Source organism: Chelon labrosus, assembly GCF_963514085.1.
Source record: "Chelon labrosus genome assembly, chromosome: 23".
NCBI classification, from domain to species: Eukaryota; Metazoa; Chordata; class Actinopteri; order Mugiliformes; family Mugilidae; genus Chelon; species Chelon labrosus.
This window is the reverse complement of record NC_140356.1, coordinates 16,948,982-16,969,720: the sequence shown is the minus strand read 5'-3', so window position 1 is coordinate 16,969,720 and position 20,739 is coordinate 16,948,982. Positions and strand designations below refer to the sequence as shown.

At 43.0% G+C, this 20,739-nt stretch overlaps 2 protein-coding genes across 5 annotated transcripts in view; one reads left to right on the top strand and one right to left on the bottom strand.

Annotated features, from left to right (window-relative positions):
* LOC311508831 (liprin-beta-1-like) overlaps positions 1-16,079 on the top strand; it is a 26,669-nt gene extending 10,590 nt beyond the window's left edge. For 2 of the 4 annotated variants that reach the window (XM_084573815.1, XM_084573816.1), the window contains 23 exons: positions 1,370-1,575; positions 3,699-3,779; positions 4,473-4,586; positions 4,699-4,809; positions 6,302-6,394; positions 7,863-7,980; positions 9,427-9,488; positions 9,567-9,633; positions 9,981-10,099; positions 10,282-10,355; positions 10,907-10,961; positions 11,208-11,361; positions 12,040-12,175; positions 12,251-12,373; positions 12,753-12,903; positions 13,013-13,124; positions 13,202-13,290; positions 13,438-13,560; positions 13,659-13,784; positions 14,362-14,550; positions 14,804-14,953; positions 15,035-15,100; positions 15,184-16,079. In XM_084573815.1, coding sequence (XP_084429941.1) covers positions 1,370-1,575; positions 3,699-3,779; positions 4,473-4,586; positions 4,699-4,809; positions 6,302-6,394; positions 7,863-7,980; positions 9,427-9,488; positions 9,567-9,633; positions 9,981-10,099; positions 10,282-10,355; positions 10,907-10,961; positions 11,208-11,361; positions 12,040-12,175; positions 12,251-12,373; positions 12,753-12,903; positions 13,013-13,124; positions 13,202-13,290; positions 13,438-13,560; positions 13,659-13,784; positions 14,362-14,550; positions 14,804-14,953; positions 15,035-15,100; positions 15,184-15,282 — 2,618 coding nt within the window. In that variant the 3' untranslated portion in view covers positions 15,283-16,079. Of the gene's footprint in view, positions 1-786; positions 1,576-3,698; positions 3,780-4,472; positions 4,587-4,698; positions 4,810-6,301; positions 6,395-7,862; positions 7,981-9,426; positions 9,489-9,566; positions 9,634-9,980; positions 10,100-10,281; positions 10,356-10,906; positions 10,962-11,207; positions 11,362-12,039; positions 12,176-12,250; positions 12,374-12,752; positions 12,904-13,012; positions 13,125-13,201; positions 13,291-13,437; positions 13,561-13,658; positions 13,785-14,361; positions 14,551-14,803; positions 14,954-15,034; positions 15,101-15,183 lie in introns of those variants that run through there. The other 2 variants (XM_084573814.1, XM_084573813.1) reach the window with 2 other exon arrangements.
* On the bottom strand, positions 16,014-20,739 carry cyb5r3 (cytochrome b5 reductase 3). Its single transcript, XM_084573818.1, has 9 exons — positions 20,591-20,739; positions 20,152-20,277; positions 19,911-19,983; positions 18,942-19,048; positions 18,712-18,841; positions 18,523-18,606; positions 17,937-18,022; positions 17,742-17,841; positions 16,014-16,904 (listed from the first exon to the last, which is right to left on the bottom strand). Exons 1-9 carry the CDS (start codon positions 20,609-20,611, stop codon positions 16,732-16,734), a joined length of 900 nt encoding a protein of 299 aa, XP_084429944.1. The 5' UTR covers positions 20,612-20,739; the 3' UTR covers positions 16,014-16,731.

Sequence of the window (20,739 nt, the reverse complement as noted above, 5' to 3'; positions counted from 1 at the left end):
TGCAGCGGAGGACGGTCGGCGCAGCGCGTCAAAGACGAGGCACACATTTATTTCTACTCCATGAATTCGGAGGTGCTTTATCATGTTCGACGTGCACCCTCCTATGCACGAAACAATCTTGTCGCAAATGTTGCATTTTGCCGAGATTTCATTCTGTTTAGAAAAGTGAAGCCACACTTTCGACCTCCGACGCACGCTATCCATGTTCGACCATAGACATTCGGTTAATCCAACACTTCCGGTGGACGCTTCTTCGTTGGTGTTCAGCGGTTTCTTCTTCCGGTCGGCGGACTGGGAATCGAAACTAGGAATCAAAAATTAAACTTTTGAACGATTCCGGGAAAATCGCAAAGCTAGTCCCGGTTCCAATCGATTCTCGATACTCGATACCCAACCCCTGTCATGCAGCTGGATAAAGAGGGTAAAGATGAATACAGGTCAAACACAATCCTGGAAAGTGAAGTACTGGAAATTAAACACCACACGCAGTCAGACCCTTAGTCATGCCATAATATAAATCTGGCATGTTTAATAGACTGTTACTACGTGTGCTGCAATTAATTGTCATAACACACTGACGACAGAGAAAGTGTTGGACAACGTGTGCTTGCCTTACATGTACTTTAACCTCATGCAGGTTGTTTAGTTTGCCATTTTATTTCTTGTTTTTTTTTGGAAAGATTTTTGTTGTAGCAGCCAGCTGAAAAATAATGGCACCTTTACTGCACAGCTGAGAAGAGGTTAATGACACCTACGAATGTCTAAACTACAAGCTGAGCAAGTTTAAATCTAGTTTAACTCCTAAACTTCTCTGAGCTGCACCCAACTCTAGAACAGCTCTTTTTTAAACTTTTGAGTCTGGGGTGTTTGATTTGACTTTGGTGACGCTCGTGGCTGACGTCTAAGGCTCGAACAACATCAGTTAAAACTTAAGTCTTATACTGACAGTTCTGATAGCAGTAGTAGCTCCACTCTGCGTCCATATATGGTTTTCTGTGAGAGTGGAAGGCAATCATCCATTTTCTTAATGATTTCTTTGTCAAAACCATGTGTCTGCGTTGCTTTATGACGAAAGAACGCACGGGTATATTTCTGTCTTTGTGTATACGCTGTGTTTTATGTATCTGAAAGGAGTTTGCTGCCATGTATTAACAAACGGTTACACAAAAACTACAATTTACAGCCTCCACATCAACACTAGATGCAGCTGGAGTCATAAATGCCTCTCTTCAGTCAGCGCTTGTCATTTGGTGTATGACAACCCAACACATTTCATTCAGAGTCTCATGCCAGCCTAATGAGTTCTCGTACCGTCGCTGTTTTGCTTTTGTGTTTATGATTTATGTTGTGTGTCTGTGCGCCTCCCTAGGCTCCAAGGCCATGGACTACTCCAACGGGTTGTTTGACTGCCAGTCGCCCACGTCGCCCTTCCTGGGTGGCCTTCGGGTGCTGCACCTCCTGGAGGATTTGCGGGCGGCCCTGGAGCTCATGGACAACGAGGAGAGGGACAACCTGCGGTGTCAGATCCCCGACTCCACCGCAGAGGGGCTGGCGGACTGGCTGCACGGACGAACGGTGAACATCTATTTCACAGTCCAGTGTTTACTGATTGTGTTTGAAACAAAACGATGGTGGCGTGGTTTATGTTTGTACAAGAAATCGTCAAACACGGCAGCTTGTAGCATCTCAGATTAAACAGTTATTGTTGCTGTTACATCAGCCTGTTCTGTAGTGTTGCTGCCCGTGAGACGTTAAGAGCTGTTCTCTGTGCTTACGTTTACACTTCTCTTTTCATGTGTTGCTTGTGCAGTTGAAATCCAACATTGAATTCATTCAGTAGACGAAGACGACCAGGATGGAACTACATTTTCTTGTTTTTGCCCACATGCCTTTTCTGGCTTCAGTCATCATTTCAAACGTTTGTTTTTTGTCCTGGACCGTTACCTAATGTTTACCCCACGTGGTAGAAACACCAGCAGAAGGAATTTATTCACTCCGACCAGAGAGAAATGATCGGATCAGGTGTGTCATTGGTTAAACAAAGCCGTGGTTATGGAGCTAAGATTTTCCTATTAGGGCTGAATGATTTGGGAAAATAATCTAATTGTGATTTTTTTTCCCCCAATATTGCGATTGCGATTTAATATGCGATTTTTTATTTATTTTTTATTTTATCCTTTTTTTTCCCCAACAAAACATAATGAATGATTTAAATATGAACAACACAATATTAGATACATTTAGTGTAAAATGTTGTTTCCCATTGGCTGGGCCTATTTGTTATAATTAAATTAAAAGATGTATGACTTGAAATAAATGACATTTTATTTAACTGCTCAGAAACAGAAACAGAAACATCTGTGGCTTTGCCACCGTGCATTTAAAGGGAAACTACTGTTTTTTTACAACCTGGACCTTATTTCTAGCATAAAATATCATCGTTTACTCACCAGTATCACTTTTGTTTCATTTGCAATTGTTCAGGAGATTATTAAATCAGCGTATATCCATATAGCGGGAGTGTTCAAGGCCTCGAAACGCAGCCTCTAAATAATAACGCATTATCGGCAGCGAAACTCGTTAATTCCGCCAATATTTTGTTATGATACGCTAGTGCTATTCCCCGTTGAGAACAGAGTTACGTGTTAACATCATCCCGGATGATGTCATCTCTGAGCTAGCAGTAGCAAATTACAGGTAAACAAGCCGACTGCCGCGGGTGCGCGCGCCGCTCAGAGACATCGTCCAGGTCAGAAGCTTATCATCCGCGTCGCTCGCGTCACGTGACCACCTTGTAATCGCGCAAGTTGCGGTTAGAAAATCGCGTTTTATCATATCGCGATATTATCGCAAATGCAATTAATCGTTCAGCCCTTACCACTATCAATCCAATTTTAATAAACTACTAGTGTCCATGTAAAGTAGCCTTTGATTTACATTCAAGTCACATGTATGTTTCTCTTTTGTTGAAGCTTTTTTGGGGCAGCCATCATAAAAGATCTTATAGCTGATGTTTAAAATCATAGACATAGACTGTTGTGTTTGTACAGTGCAGGTTAAAGACACAGCCCGCTTTGAATTATCCTCTGATCTGCTTTCCATCTCTAGATTATACTTTACCGTGACTGTGTTTATTGTAAAAAGTAATGTTATGACGTGCTTTGTGAACGATGGAGTTCCTATAGGGCCTCTCTCTCTCGCAGCGAACAGTTTCCATCATTTAAAGTCGCGCTGACTCAGAGCGAGGCCTTTTTGTTTTTCTTCCCTCGCGGCCTCGTCCGCCGCCGTCGTCCACGTGTGATATTTGAGAGAGGAGTTTGCTTTTGATTCAATTTTCTAATCACTTTCATGTGAGAGGTCACTGTTGACCCACATCACATGCTTTCCAGAACAACTCGTACGTCTGTTCATCAATGGGAAACCATGTGAGTTCATTGTCTGGGAGGTTATGTGATTATACACAAAAACAAGTATACCCATTAGGACGATCTTTGCTGCTCGAGGTTGTTGTGTGTTCTCCTTCGGCATCTTCATCCAGACCTGTATTTTAACGCGACAGCTGAAGGCTTTCCTCCCCTTTTTTTCCATGGGCTCTCGTTTCAAAAGAAACAACAGTATAAAGCCTTACGTAACCGATGTAACAAGTGCAGCCGTTTGTTCAGACGACACAAATCAATACTATATTGTTCTCGTTTCAGACTAACGTCCACGGCGCTGAAGCGGCATACCAAGAACGTCTGTCACGGCTGGAGAGTGACAAAGAGTGTCTTATTCTTCAGGTGTGTGCGCCCACGACGGCAGAACAATGGCTCTCAAATTGTCAATTAAGTGTTATTGTAGGTGGTTGCCGTCGTGTAATTAGCTGCGTTAGTCCCGTTTGTCAGTTAGTTGGAAGAATATTGCAAAAACAACCAAAAGAAGTTTTTCGAATCCACATTTTAAGCCACGGAAAAACACTGTAGGCGTAGTCAGGGGACGAAATCCAAAATTCTTGTCTTCAAATCTGTCGGTTTAGGCCCAAACAGGGGGGGGAAATACTCTTTATTTTAATCGGCTGCCATATCCGTGTGGATGTAAAGGTGCGTCTGCGTAACACTTGTAGAAGAAAATTTGGAGACGCTGTGCAATAGCAACTGAATTTATATCATTCATAAAATCCAGATGAGCTGCACTGATGAAAATTGATACCACTCCAATGATGACACACGGGGATTTTAAATGAGTTATGAGCAGATCTGTCTGTTGCCTAGACACAAAGACTTAAGACTCTAGGAAATTACTGTGTCTGGCCAAGAAATAGTCCTACACAGCCCTCAGTTTTCTTCACCCACTGAGAAGTAGAGAAGTCTCACTGTCTGGTGCATCTCGTCTAACTCTCCACGAGAAAGAGTATCAGCTTTTTCCCCCAAACATGTCAAACTCTTCTTTTTCAGTTCTTTAACGTTTACTAATATTGTGTCATTATTGTCCAGGTAAGCGTTTTAACAGACCAGGTGGAGGTGCAAGGCGAAAAGATTCGGGACCTGGACAAATGTCTTGAGCATCACCGGGACAAACTAAATGCGACCGAGGAGCTGCTCCAACAAGTGAGGCTTCCACAAAATGAACAGAACAACAAATCCAGACGAATGAGAAGTGAGTTATCCGTCGGTTAACGTCGGTGCAGCCTTTTAGTCAAGCGTCAACATTTCTCCACAGGAGCTGCTGAACCGGACGGCGCTGGAGACCCAGAAGCTGGAGCTGATGACTGAAGTGTCCAGCCTGAAGCTGAAGCTAACCTCTGTGGAGAGGGACCACAGAGGCAACGAGGTAGGACCCCCACCCCCCCTGCCTCCCCCTCATCCTGGGAACGAAGTTCTCAGACAATTGCACCTGCGCCTTATGTAAAGCGTGTCGCTGATTCCTGGCAGTCACCCAGTCATTGTTTTAGAGTCGCAGACATATGTCATGTGGCGCAGGGTGAAGTTCTTTAAGGGCCACAAAAGAGGCCTAAACACCCCTTCTGATCCAGCAGCTGTTTCCTGCCCACATACCCCCACCCGGCCAAATCTCTCGTCGTCCCCCTCTGAGGGGCTAAAGTGCTGTGAGAGTTATAGTTTCCATACGCTTGCTGGGACATATTATGTGGTATATTCAGACGGTAAAAACCTTAAGGGGGTACGTAGCATTTTCAGCAATTTATTTCTGTTTCCATTTAGGTGCCGTTTAGCTTTTTAAGTGAAACTCTGAAAAACGCATCATGTCAGTCCAGTCTGAGCAAACTCTGCCGTTGCTCTGATTGATGTATTTGTTTAACCTTGAGCAGCTGATGCATAGAAGAATCTCACCCCCTCAATTCTCAGCGCCTTAAATCAAGTCAAACCGAACGAAGCTTTTCAGTGAGATGCTGAGGAGAAATGTCCACGAATCTGTTTAAATTACACACCAGGAGGAACTCATGGTATAGTCCAATGTAGGAATAGGGATTCCTGATATAATATATAGCCTGGAGAAGCCAGATTCAGTTCTTATCCTAATGATAATTCATTATGGGGCGTGTTTTAACAGATACAGATATTAAACAGTAAACTGGATAGTGCTCAGCTGTCCATCACTGCATCTAGCCCGTTCAAAAGAAACATAACTACTTCTATCTTTTAGATTTAGCCTCATAATCATCCAGTTCCGACACTTTGCTTCAGGATAAACACCCAGTTTTATTGTCTGTGCATCCATCGTGACGGTAACAATAAAACAACCCTAATGCAGCGTTAACGTTCCTCGGCCGAATCGCTAAAACTTAAACGGCTTAAAGCGATTAAATCAAGCATTTATTCCAGTAAGTACAGCTAAGAGGGTAGATAAACAAATTGCTAACACGCTGCACAAAGGCACTTTTTGTAATGTCGGGTGCAATGTTTTTAAAAAATGCCCTGTTTGTTTTGCTTATTGACGTCTTTATGCAATATTTCTAGCTTCAGTGTGGGAACGGTGAGATTTTAAAATGCTTTTGACATGCACATTCAGATTTAAAAAGCATCTTATTACGCAGGGAGGGGAAGATAAGTAAAGAAATGTGTTTATATTAATGTTAAAAAATGAAGTGTTGTGGATCAGGTTTAAAGCAGCTTTGCAGTAATAATAATTACCACGACTCTTCCCTCTCGTCTGGGACTTGACTCTGTGTGGACCAAACTTCTCATATTCTCTCCAGAGGGACATTAGTCTGAAAATAATGTTGATGCATTTGGCAGGAATTCTCACTGTGTTGAAAAACTCTTCCCCCACACAGACATTTTTATTTTTTTTTCCCCCTCCCCAGGGCTTGTACCAGGAAGTAACGGACCTGCGGTTCAGGGTGACTGACATAGAGAATGAAAGACTTCAGTGTGAGAAGAAACTCAGAGCTACTAAAGTGAGTGTGTGTGTCTTCATTTGACCATTTCAGGAGATCTGAATTCATTTGTTGTTCTTTGAGATGCATCGTTACCTGTTTGAATTCTTATGGTGTTCAACCCGTGACCTTTCGTCCCCTCGCCCTCTTTCATTTGCCTCCTGCTCTTCTTCTTCTTCTCTCTCTCTCTCTGTCTTTTCCGTGACTTTAACATCTTTCCGCATCATGCTAACCTGTCAAGCGCCCAAAGTGGAACACCGAGCGCTTCACTGGAGACGAGGTGAAGGTTTAATCTGCAGCTCCTTCTCTCTCTCTCTCTCTCTTCCTTCCTGGTCCTTCCAGATTCCTCTAAACCTTCTCCACCGCTGCACTCTGCTTTCCTGACTTTCACCACACTGGCTGTAAGTGCTTCCCCCTGCACCGGTTACAGGTGTTGTCCCAGGTTCAAATCCTCTGTTAACTTCTGTGTAATTAATAACACCTGTAGACTGAAATAACATATTGGTAGAATCGTACTGTTGTATAGTAATCATATTAACTTTGTGGCATCCAGCCTCAGTCGTCGTTACGTGAGTTTAGAGTCATCCAAGTAGATTTTATTAGCTGTTAGCAGACAGTTTTCTTTGTGTTCACTAGCATGCATGCTAACGTAGCCTCACGTAGCTAGAATCACAGTGTGTTCTCAGTAGTGTCGTATTAAAGGGGCTCTCCAATGATTTTACACAGTTTACTTGGATTACTCAGCTTTTGTTTTTTATGTAGGTCTGTCTTAAAGCTTGTTAGCAGCTCTGGGAGGTTATACTTGAACTTAATGGTGACATTAGCCATGCTAACTGGCTCAAAATGCTCAAAACGTTAGCATTTACTTAAACGACGTGCAGCTGAGGACGATGGGGATGCTTGAGGTAAAAACAAAAGTACTGAGGACATTTAGTCAGGGATCACAGATGTTATTAGCGATGCAATTAGCAATGTTTTTATAAAGTTTAAAGTGATTTCTAGCTCGGTAAAATAAACTAAAGACATGGTTAATCACTATTCCAGCAACATATTAGTAGTTTTTGAGGGTATGTTATTGAGAGACATTCCTCTACATGCAGAATCCGTCCGTCTCGTCTCGTCTCGTCAGCGGAGGTCAAGTTTAGTTTGTTGGTGCATTTTCTTGTTTGACTCATTAGAGGAACCTCTGCTCTGGCCTGACTAATTAACTGAGCTGAAGACGGAACAAGTCGATACGCATGGACGTTTATAACAGGGCAGCTCAGACATGTCTGTGTAATACTAAACCCTGACGACGTCATGGAGGTTGAACTAAAAGCTAAACTAAAAGATGAATGCCTCAGTTTTTATAGAAAACAAATAAGTTGGAGTTCCCCTTTAATAATCATTGCGCACATGAAGTAATTTAATAAAAAAGGAGCCAAACATCATCTAATTTATTGCTGATAATCTTGTAAATAAATAATAATTTGATGACTTGACGCTACAGGACGAGCTGCAGCTTCTTCAGAAGCAGCTGGAGGAGCGAGAGGTGGAGCTGAGGAGGTTGAAGGACGAGAGCCGACCGAGGGTGGAGAGCCCCAACAGAGCTGACGGAGGAGAAAGAGGTGGGAGCAGTTTAAATAACTGTCTGGACTCTTCTTGTCCCGAATCATGTAGTTCAGCTCTGACATTACAGAAGAGGTTATTAGATAAAAAGACATTTCACATTCCAACAACAGCTCATCTGCCTCCAGCCGTCTCACTGGACAAATATTACATGTCCTCCTTTTATCTGGAGTCCTCCATTAATCATTTTATCTTACAGTTTTAATTACACAGGGGTCAATTTGAGGCCGACCCTTATCTGTGCGTCTGTAGGATCCGTACCAAACACGTCTGACTCTTTTACTCCTTCCACCCGCTGCAGACCTTATCTCATCCTCACTGATGCTGGAGGAATGCCGCGTATCTAAACTGGAGTCTGTTGTGCAGGTCCGTCTGTAAACACGCGCCGCTCGGTGAAACCTGAAGAAGAACCGCAGCTTTTTGTTTTGTCCTCAGATCCTCCTGCACGGGCACCCGCAGCTAGACACTGACTAACAACACACCCAGCACAAGTTAGAGGTTAGGAATCTGCTTTGGAGAAAATCAAACTGCAGCTTCTCCCCAGTTTTTCAGTGGAATAACTTTATGTAACGAGGGACATGGTAGCCTGGTTTTAGAGGTCAGTGTCACTCAAACAACGGGAGGTTTTGCTCAGAGGTTGTTAGCGCTGAGCTTGAACTATTCAGGCCAGTGGAACAAGCTGTGAAGACAATATTGTCATAATATCATCTTCTAAAGCTGATAATGTGAGCGAGCGAGTCCATTAGGAACCGCTTGTTCCTCTTTAACAACTTACACTCGGCTTTTACCAGCGAGCCAACTGAGATGATTCGGATTAGATTCAGAACTAACAGTTTACATAGACGCTAAATAAGTGATCTCATAGGATGAGATGTGTTTACCCCCCCAAAAAAACACATCCATCATAAAGGAATTCATTTACCAGGATAAGACTAAGTGGGTGATTTTTAACGACACTGCCCACACCGATTCAAGCTCCGTTCATCTTTTCTAACTCTTGTTCTACTACCTCCATGTTTTCTGTCCCTCCTGGAAAACTCATCACGTCACCTGATGTTTACTGTACTCGGGGCAAACATGAGCAGAAAGAACCGATTCGTTCCGAGCAGAGAGGAATGTTTGGATCATGTGTTTACATGGTTATTATGAGCTAATATTTTCCTGTTGAATGGATTATTAAAGGTTTACACCAGGGCTCTCACATCAGAAGGCTGTTCTGGTTACACGAGACATTATTACTCCGATTATTAGCATCGCAACAGGGTGTTGAGTTTCTGATTCAGTTAAATGCATCTAACAGTTTGTGACATTTTGATTAGATCACTAAGTGATTGTTACGTGTTTGATTGACGTCCCTGTTTTTACCATTTGTGGTGATAACTGAATCAAGAGCAACGAGTTCAAACGTCGTCCCATAGTTTCATTATTTCTCCTTTAACCTCCAGATACTGAAACGTTGAAGATGAAGAGTGTGTTGGAGTCGCTGATGTCAGATAACGATCAGAAGGTAAAGTGTGTGTGTGTGTGTGTGGACGAGTCACCTAACAGAGGTCATTACTGAAGCCTTGTGTGTGTTTATCTACAGGAACGAAGGATCAAGGAGCTGGAGGAGTCGCTGACAAAGTGCAAGAAGGTGCAGGAGCTGGTCAGAGGTCAGAGATGACACAAAGCTGTCGTTAAAGACGTCATTCAATCAAAACATTAGAGTTAACGACAGGTTTCCTTCTTTGTTTTTACACATTTAGACTTTATTCAATACGTACATCCTTCAAAATAAAACAGTTGAGCCATTACTGTATGAACTGGGACACTGTGGTGGCTAATTTTCATTATTTGGGGGTTTGCACATTAATCAGTAATAAAATTATTTGTGTAGCTTTGATGAAACACATAAATATTTCATCTTAAAGCCTCAGGTTCGTTACATACTTTGTATTTCTATCGTAAATGTCTTGAATGCTGAATGAACCCTCGCTAACGTTCTGTGTTTTCATCACAGAGAAGCTGAAGGAAGACGACTACGACGATATCACAGACGAGCCCTCGGCCTCTGTGTCCATGGAGGTGGATCAGGTCACCCTGGAGCTGGAGGGGGAGGCAGGAAGGAGCTCTGGCGAGGTAAACACAACCTCTGTCAAAACAATCCTGACACAGGATGAACCCCAGACTGTAGACTTCCTTCACTAAAACTCAATCTCTGCCTCCCACTATGAAACGGCTTCTCCCAGGAAGTCACAGATTCTTTCAGGGGTTTTTTGGGGCTGTATATTCTGCTAATCATGTTTTCTGTGTTGTCTCAGTCTATTCCATGTATAGCAGTGCTCTCTGAGATGAATGAACTGGACAGAGAACGACAGTTGCACGCAGCCAAAAGGTAAAAAGCCATTCGTTTCTGCTTTATTTAGTCTCAAAAGTGGAATTTAAAACTAACTTAAAGACATTTATGCACAAAATATCAGTTTAAGTCTAGTAGATCTATTCAAATTTTCACTTTCCGGTTTGTGTTCACATCCTAATGAGCTGCCAGCTCAGCTACACGCTCACCTTTAACCTGAGCTAAATGAGAGCTGGCTTTAATGAAGTCTCTTTGTCCTGCCCTAGAAGATGCAGCTAAAGTTTTTGAAAGAAAGTTGCTTGATTAGACCTCTCAGGACTGTGTGGGTCTATGAAGATGCACAACAACTAAGATATGATGTAAGCAGTTGCTGCTAAATGTGGCTGAGAGGAAAACTAATTTCCTTTTATAGATGCTTTTCAAAGAAGACGGTATTGTAGTTTACCTTCACCTAAACTCTACTTTCCACCTATTTGAGTTGAATTACGAGCTCTGTTAGTGAAGCTGTGTACCTCTTGTTGACATGATGATGATGATGAGCCTTTATCTGGATTCTTAAACTAACTGAAGCTCAAATACTCTTCTTTCAGTTCATTAGATGTCCCACAGCCAGGCAACTCAGCTGTAAGCAGCAACTCTGACCAGGTACGACTGTACAACACTGTGATATGATGCCATTAATTAGTCTGTAATCATCCTTTTGAAATTGAACACTAAATCCATCAAACTGATCCTTGTTGTTATGATTGATTGTGACCTGTGACTGAGACGAGATGCTCCTCAGTCACAGGTCTACAGGTGGTCTGCACTGACACCTAGTGGTTGAATCCTGCAGCTACACTTGAATTTTAAAACTTTTTAATATTTGGTTTTGTCTTTTTTTCATCCTAGGCCAAAAATAAAGCAGGATCAGGTTCCTCGTCTCCTAATAAAGGAAATCACTCCAGCGTGGAGAGTTTCGGTACCAAGAAGGCCCGCGCCTCTTTCGGCCGCGGCTTCTTTAAGCTGCGTGGAGGAAAGCAGGCGGCCAGCGCCCCAAACCTCGGTGAGACTCTGCTTTAAATTCATCTATGCTTTTTCTTTTTTTTTGTTTGTTTGTGTCTTTTGTTTTATTTGTGATCGTTGTGTTTCTCTCTGTAAACTGTGAAGATCGTACCTGGAGTGCCAGTGCGCCTGCGTTAGGTACAGTTGTCGGTCTGCAGTATGGCAGCGCTGGATGACACAGCTGGATGTGAACAAAGGCAGCCATGCAAAACTGTTCTTTGATCCAACAACTCTTCTCCTGCTTCTTTTAAATCAGTGACTTCCAGTCAGTTTTACTCATGACCCCTCATCACAGCATGTTAATAAACAAATCAAACCATATTATTTCACATTAAGGTAAAACAGGTTGTAAATCACTGATGAAAAGCAGTTTTTTAGAGGATTTAAACTTTGAGTTGTCTCAAAACCATCCAGCTGTTCTTTATCCGTGACATTAAACCATCTGCAATGAATTCTTCTAGTCTAGTAAAGTTTTCTCATTCGTTTGTAAATGAGTAAAACCAGTAGAGTGGTGCATGTGTGGTGTCAGTTCTTCTGCTCGTATCCAACTTTACTTTTAGTTTTAACATTTATTTTTATGGATGCTGCTCTTGGAGCTCCTGTTCCCTCTCTGTGGTGGTGGTGGTGGGTGATCCCGTCTGGTCGCTGTGTGTTAACGTGTCAATAATAACTTTTACAGCTGAGACAGAGCGTAAAGCCACGGAGCACCTCGACCTGGCCGGCGTCCCTCCACGGAAACCCCACGACGCAGCTCCTCTGGCGTCCTCTCCAGAAACCAAAAAGAAGTCCAAAGGGTTGAGGAAGTTCTTCGGCAGGTAACTCTCAGCACCCGTGTCTGAACTAATGTGAGAGCGTTACCTTGAGTCGCTCCTAATGAGATGCTCCTGCAGGCTGAAGAGGAGTCACTCCACCTCCTTCAACCTGGACGATGCAGCTGAGATGGAGTTCAGGAGGGGCGGAGTCAGAGCCACAGCCGGCCCGCGACTCGGATGGTCACGAGAACCAAAACACTGGTAGGAATGAGATTTACAGAACCAGTCCTGCTTCACATCTTCTTATTTATGTTTAGATCATAGATTAAAAAAGATATGTGAATAATTTCTTTCCCAAGACTCTTATTTATCAGCTGTTCTCAACCTTTAATCGAGTAAAAGAGTTCGTACATTTGTTGCCTCGTATTGTTTAGGACTTGATTTGATCTGGTTCCTCTGAACATGACGTCCTCGTCTTAACTCGTTAATGTATTTAGTGGCATTTTACAACTTAATGGAAGTCTTGTTGAGCCTAAACTGAATTAATTTCTTTAGTTCAGACATTTATTGGCTTGTTTTTTTAGACTTCCTCTGATCACTATCTTTTTTTTTTTTTGTTTTCTGTCTCTGTTCTGTTCAGTGCCGTCGATGTTCCTTTCTCTCGGTGGAGTAAAGACGACGTGTGTGTGTGGCTCCATGAGCAGGGCCTCGGCTTGTACGTGGCTCAGGGCCACAGCTGGATCAAGTCAGGACAAACGCTACTGCAGGCGTCGCAACATGATCTGGAGAAGGTAGGAGGGACGAGAGGCAGACTCAGAACGCCTCAGTCATGGAGTATGTTTATCAGTTAGATGCCTCTTCAGCTCCTAATGACAGCCGCCGTCTGTTCCCCTCCTTCAGGAGCTGTGCATGAAGCAGCCTCTCCACAGGAAGAAGCTGCAGCTGGCCCTGCAGGCCCTCGGCTCAGAGGACGACGATCTGAAGGGCAAACTGGACCACAACTGGGTGACCAGTGAGTGACGTCGTCTCAGAACTTAATAAAAAAACAACAACCGACAGTTAGATTCAACTGATTTATGATGTTTTCAGGATGGCTGGACGACATCGGCCTCCCTCAGTATAAAAGTCACTTTGACGAGGCTCGGGTTGATGGACGCATGCTGCACTACATGACGGTGGTGAGCTGTGGCGACTCTTTACACCTCCTCATGTCAAAGCTTTTAAAATCATCCAGACAGAAACTCTCTGACTCTTCTGTTCCACTGAATAAATCAACAGGTCTCATGACTTTGTGCTAACTCTCTGATGTTGTGTCTGTCTCCCAGGACGACCTGCTGTCTCTGAAGGTCGGCAGCGTCCTCCATCACCTCAGCATCAAGAGAGCCATCCAGGTCCTCCGCCTCAACTCCTACGAGCCCAGCTGTCTCAGACGAAGACCCTCTGATGAGGTATCACACAGGAAGTCACCACCAGCACCTCTTCTACTTTTTATCTTTTTTTTTAAACGTATCTGAAATCTGTTTTTTTTATTTAATTTGTGATTCAGAACAACATGACTCCAGCAGAGATCTCCCAGTGGACCAACCACAGAGTGATGGAGTGGCTCCGCTCCGTAGATCTGGCAGAATATGCCCCCAACCTGAGGGGGAGTGGTGTTCATGGAGGCCTGATGGTGAGGAGGGAAGTCACATAAATAACTTGAAGTGAAACTAACTGGAGCAGAAAATTAGAAAATAACTGATCAAAGCTTTAAAGCTTTTATTAAAAGTCAGTGTTGAGGCATCAGGAAGCGTGTGTTGCCTTTAAAAACCTAAAAACATGCAGCAGTCATTAACATGTCGGCTAATTATCCACCAATCTGTTCATTAGTGACAGCTCCAACTAATTAGTCTCACAGTTAACGACCTGCATTTTTTAAATTTACATTAACATGAATAACTTTATCCTCAGTGTTTTATCACGTTCCAGTTATTTGCGTATTTAAGATCATTTCTAGAAGGTCATTATTTCTGTTGCTAATTAGTAATTAAGTTCATCAGTCATTTGTTTTTAGCTGATGATCAGAAAATGACTGGATTTAATTTGGTTAAATGGAAAAATGTAGCTTAGGACGCTACTGACTGTCAGATAAACAAAGAAAGTTAAAGTAAAGTCACCTTGTTTCCATCCTCATCGTTTCACTTCATGTCGTCTCTCGTTCTTTTCGACCTTCTCTGCTCCGTTGGCGTTTTAACGGCGGCGTCCTGCAGGTCCTGGAGCCTCGTTTCAACGTGGAGGCGCTCGCCCTCCTGCTCAACATCCCTCCCAGTAAAACCCTGCTGAGACGCCACCTGGCCACACACTTCCACCTGCTCATCGGCTCTGAGGCGCAGCGGCTCAAACAGGACTGTCTGGAAAACCCCGACTACGCCGTCCTGACGGCCACGGCCAAGGTCAAGGTAACGGCGCCGGCTGCTGCTTCTCAGACAAATCCCTCTCTGCTGATACCGGCTTAGGTTTGACACCGTGATCCTGTGAGACGTCCTACACTCTTCAGGCTAATTTCAGGCTGATATCATGTGTGTCAGACATAAAACTCAGTGATTTACATGTTTAATCTGCCCTTTTTTTTTTTATGCTAAGCTAACTAGCTGTGGCTACATATATATTTAAACAACAAACATCAGCTGATTGTCTTTTTTCCTCGTCCAGCCAAGGCGTCTGTCATTCGGTGGTTTTGGGACTCTGAGGAAAAAACGTCACGACGATGTTGACGAGTACGTCTGCCCCATGAACGTGGAAATGCCAAAGAACAGCAGCTTCCAGAGGAGCGTCCAGATCTATGAGGACCACCTGGAACAGGTACGGATGCTTCTTCTTCTTCTTCTACTACTTTGTCCCACGACTGAATTTCTTCTCTAACTCTCTGTACTGTTTTGTCAGATGGAAGACTCTGAAGGAACAGTCCGACAGATCGGAGCCTTCTCTGAGGGAATCAACAACCTGACGGTGAGAGGCCACACAGCACAGCGGTCAGTTCATTTGTTCTGAGCACCTGAACAAGGTTTCTATTCTCTCTCTCTGCGTTTCAGAGCATGCTGAAGGAAGATGAGTTTTTCTCTGTTCGTTCTGCGGAGGACGACGACGACGCTGCTGTTGCTGCAGAGACACACAATAACTCCAACATCTGACCGAGAGACGCTGAGCTCTGCGGAAAAAGAACAAACTGTGCCGTCCTCAGATTCATCCCTCCAGCCTTTCTTTGTGAGACGTTTTCCATCATTCAACCGTAGTTTCCGTGACCACATATTTATTGAAGCTGTCCAAAATATCATGCATGAACTGAAAACGCAGGACTTTATTCTAGTAATGTACTTGTGACTGCATTTGTTTTATTATGGTTGGTAATAACCAGTGATTTCAGCTTTAAGTGTTTCTCCTCCTTACGTTAAAGGACCCGTCCCCTCGCTGTCCCATGTGTTGAGGCGTCTAGCTAAATGTTTAGGGTTTGGAGAGTCACTCCTCTACTTGACGGAGGTAGATTTAATTGTCTGTGGTTCTCAACAGAGGTTGAAATGTCTGACGTAATTGAAAGAAGAAGGTTTAAGAGTCACTTTTATAAATGTGTCTTAGAGAGAAGGAAGTGAAAAGAGAGATATCACTCATGTCTTAGCTTAGAGAAAGACTTCAAACAGAGGACATGTCCAGCCTGGATCAGACAACGTCCACTCATCACCTCATTTGTCGTCTTCTTAAAATCACAACTTACATTTATTCTGCACGTCTTTAATAAACGAGTCAGTCAGACAGATCCAGGCCGGAACTTACCTCAGTCTAGTCTTTATTTAAGCTAATTCATCCTGATGTAAGAATGTGGTTGAAAGAAAACATGGAAACCAAAGTTGTTGTTTGTTTTTTTTCCAGAACGGCCAAATCTTTTTATTTGTATGTTGTTTTTAAGTTTGCTAATAAAAATGAATCAAGTTTTCCTACGTCCTTGTGAATGAGGAATGTCCTCTATAGAGTCATCATGATACAACGATCAAAGCATCAATAACTAAACAGCAGTCGTTGTTGTTTTTATGTTGCATATCCAAACACAAGCGACATCAGTGACGACACATTCAACTCTCAGGAACACGTTTCTAGCAAAATATTTGACATCTCTGACGTAACAACGTTTTACTCTGCACTTAGCCTGAATCCTGACAGAATAATTAATGCGTTGTGATGGAAGCGAGTGGCGCATTTAATTAAAAAAACAAAAAGACAAAAATAAGTGTTAAGGCACTCAGTAATCAGCCAGTAAACATCAACTCCTCCGACACTGAAACCAGACGAGGCCACAGCAGGTTGGATCATTCTTAACTTTCAAACGTCCTTCTTCCCTAACACACATAACGTCCGTCCATCTTAACTTACATGAGTTGGTCCTTGCTGTGATTGTGTTGCATGATAAATATCACGGCATATATATATATATATATATTTATTTATAGTATACTATACGTAGTGCAATACCCACTGCAGCTGTACGAGTGCTTTTAAAGCTTTCAGGGCTGAGACGATAATAACTGGACGCCCTTAAATATCCAAACCTCGACTCCTCTGCGTGGACGGACGGGACGGGACGGGACGGTCTAGAAGGTGAACCTGCGGCTGTCAGAGTGTCCCACTTTGTCCAGGTTGGGGTTGCAGGCGAACTGGATCATGGGCGGAGGGCCGCACATCAGCATGAGGGTGTCGTCGCTGGGGGGCGGCAGGTGCTCTCTGACCATGGTTTCACTGATGAAGCCCTGGCTGTACTCCCAGTCTGAGACGATTGAGACACAGCTCAGAGTGAGAACGGTTCATTACAGAATCAGTGACTAAGACAAAGTTAGCTAAGATAGACTAAAACGTCTTGAATAAGATTTACCAATGGATGCCTCAACTAAGTTTTCAACATATGTAAGACGCCCAAACCTGCTCTGAGCGTCTACTAATGAAATAAAGCAGGTTAAACATTATAAATATCAGTGACACCTAGTGGCGAACATCTGGAACTGAAAAAACATGAACGTGTCGCTGCAAAAACATCAACTTTATGCATAATTACTCAGCGCTACTGCTCCTATAGTTAATATAATCCACTTATTATCATATCTGGACTAACTCTGCTGTTTGTTTGCTTTTGTAACTATAATTCTGTTTTAACCAAAACAAAGCAGCTGGAATGATTAAGAAATTAAATTCTAACACATTTGAGAGTAAATAAATAATCTTGTGGTTCAACGCTGCAGATCTCAAGCTTCAATCAATAAGGAAAACTAAAGCTTTCTATAAATATCTGTATAACCAATATGTATTTGTTGAATCTATCTCTACTGTCATTATTCAGAGCTGGAAGATTTAAATAAAGAGAAACTATTTCTGTGTTAAAAAGCTCCTCTTATATGAGCTACTGACTTTAAAGATTCTACAGGAAACAGAACCTAACTCATGTCTGAAGACGATGAAACACAGACGCCTCAGAGTTTCAGTCTCTAAATGAACACCACTTCTCCTTTTCTTCAGCACTCAGCGCCGCTGCTTAGATTTCATTTTACTGGCGCCTAAATATCTCCACGGCTTCCTGATCAGTGTGAGCCGTCTGAGCTGGAGGACTTACTGTCGGGCGCTCTGTCGACGGTGAACCACAGCTTGAAGCGGTCCGGGTGGTTCACCTGAATCTCTTCCAGCTCCGGTCGCAGCAGGATGTCCTTCTCAGTCTGGAGAGAGAAAATAAAATAAAATATAAATAAATAAATAAAGCGGTCTGTATTTTATTACATCCGTGCTGTAAACAGTGGTTTCTGAAAGTCACCTGGTTGGCAAAGAGCAGGTGACACACGGTTTGGTCCTGAGGATCCTTCATCACCGCTGTGATGAGCTGCAGCATGGGAGTGATTCCTGTAATAAGACACAGAGAGAAGGTCACAATCTGGGTTCAAGACGCACAATGACCTCCTTTGAACATTAACAAAATACATATTGTAAAGTATGAAGACGTTTAGATATGTTTGGTCAACGTTTGAGACGCTTGAGTCAGATTATAGGAAAATAAAAAGCTGCTTAGACCTTGGCTTTCTGTTTAAAAAGAAATATATTCATGACTTGTAGTTCTGTGTTTAACTGCTGCTCTGCTCTGTAAGGACTGTGTGGGTGTGGTTTGATCAGATTAAATAACTAAACCTTTCCTCCCTTCTTTTTTTAGTTGAGCTATTTATCTTAGTGGAAAAAAAACAAGATCATTATTTAAGAAAACGTTGATCATTTATGAAAATATTCCTTTAGGTAATCAGCAACAGAGATCACACTGATTTCTTGTTCAGTGCAGGAACCACGGTTTGAATATTACACAGTCCTAGCTACTCATTCACTCGTTAATTAAAACACTGAGAGGCTCTCACCGGTCCCTCCAGCGATCATGCCCACATGTTTGGCCGTCTTCGTCACAGCTGGAGACTTCTTCTCTGGCTGAATGTCAAAAACACCTGCGGCAGCAGAGTCACGGCATCACATCAAGCTGCTAAAGCTCAAGTTTGATTCACCTGCCACACAACGGTCCGCCTTCGGGAATCGTATTTTCATGTGCTCACCTTTGCCCTTGTAAACGAGAAGGCCGCTCGGTCCTCTGAAGTCAATAGTGTCGTCGATCCTGAGGCTCTCCAAGAACTGACTCATCTTCCCACCCTCTGGGAATTTAGGGTTGACATCTTTAAAGTAAATCTGCAGGCGTGAAACAGCAGGAGAAAGGTATTAAAAACAATTCATTTAACAGCTCTACACACACACACACACACACAAACAGGTTTCTGTAGCGGTTTACCTTCACCACCAGATCCACGTAGCCTTTGTCGTCATCGCTGGACACGGGAGTGTACGGGCGCACGACCAGCTTCCCGTCGATTTTTGCAGACAGATAGATGTGCTGTCCTGGAAACAGGAAACAAAGAGAGTGTTTGTTTAATTCTTCTGTAGAAAAAAAGACATTTAGAGCTGAAACAAAACACCAGTCACCAACTAAGGAAGACAAATGCTTAATGTCTGGTTTTAGCTTTAAATATAAAAGGAATAATCACATAACTAAATATTAAATTGGTTTTATTCTACTTTTTGAAATCCAAAAAAAACAACCAAACTGACCAACCAAATTAAATGCAAGTATTTTTTTTATTTAGTTCTACTAAACCACCTGATTTGATGACACAAGTCTTTGGTTGCAGCTCAAATATTACACTTTCTTTATTTGTCCACATACATAAAATAAATACTGATTTATTTCCACTGAACACATCGTAATGTGTGTTTAATGGCATCGTCTGTATTTCCGTGGTCTTTGTGTATTTGGATTTTTGTAAATAAAGTTAAATTGAAGTCTTATAACCAGTTTAGTTTATTATAATGCAGGGGTGTCAAACTAAATTTCGTTCGGGGGCCTATACAGCCCAGTTTGATCTCAAAGATAACAGCATAATAACCTATAAGTAACGACAACTCCAGATTTTTGTTTTAGTGCAAAGATGAACAAGTAAATTAGGAGAATTTAAGAAAATAAGTGCAATTTGGGTACATTGCTGTCTGCTGTTTAGTCCTGGGCCTCAGTGTTGTGTTCTGTCCACTAAAACAGTAGACAAATTAGGGATAGCAGTTATTTTCACTAAAAAAATTGCACGTAATTTTTCGCACTTTGCAAATTCATGCTGCGGGCCAGATCCGACTCTCTGGTGGCCCACTTGCGGGCCGCGGGCCGTATGTTTGACACCTGTGTTATAATGCTATGAGTGCGCATACTAACCGATAGGCAGTCCCAGGACGTGCTCAGGTGAAGGCAGCGCAAAGCGGAACTTCCTCGTGTCATGGCTGATAATCTGCACAAACACAAGAGACTCTCAGGTGGCTACGTTCCAATGCACACAGAGCAGCGTCGGTGCGTGAACGCATCTGCTGCGTTCGCGGACACAACAACAACAACAACAAAAAAAAAGTTTGTGTTTTTATTTGTGCGTTCGTTTAAATGCCATTCAGGCTGCTTGTACCTCTTTGTCTATGAGCCGCAGTGCGTACTTAATGTTGGGGTCCTCTAACGTGATGGCAGCCCTCTTCTTGCCGAACAGGAGCCTGAAGATGAGGTTGATGATGCCGTCGAAGCCGCCTCGGATCAGCTGTGATGAAGGTCAAAAAAGCGACAGAATGACTCAGACTACCACCAGCTAGCATTAGCCAACAGCTGTTTTAAAAGCCCCGCGGGGCGTTGTCCCGCTCCAGGGTTTGTTTTTTGTTTTTTTAAGCCGTAACAGGAGAAATGAGTCACGGTCATTCCTGTGGGCAGGGCAGGCCCGACCCAGCTTCTAACAGACCGTCGTCTGGCCGTTAGCTAATCGAACGTTAGCCGTTAACGTCAACGGCTAACGCAGTTAAAAGCAAAAATGAGCGGACGTACACGAAAATGCAAAGTTTTCATTAAAGTATACTCACGCCAATGATGTAGGACAACATTTTCAGTCCGTTTACGCAACTGCGTCTGTCAGTTGAGAAAGCAGCACCAGGTGGGTTGACTGCAACTAAACTGCGAGCGTGCAACGAGCTGTCAGAAAAGTTAGCTAGCTAGCGAGGATACCCACATC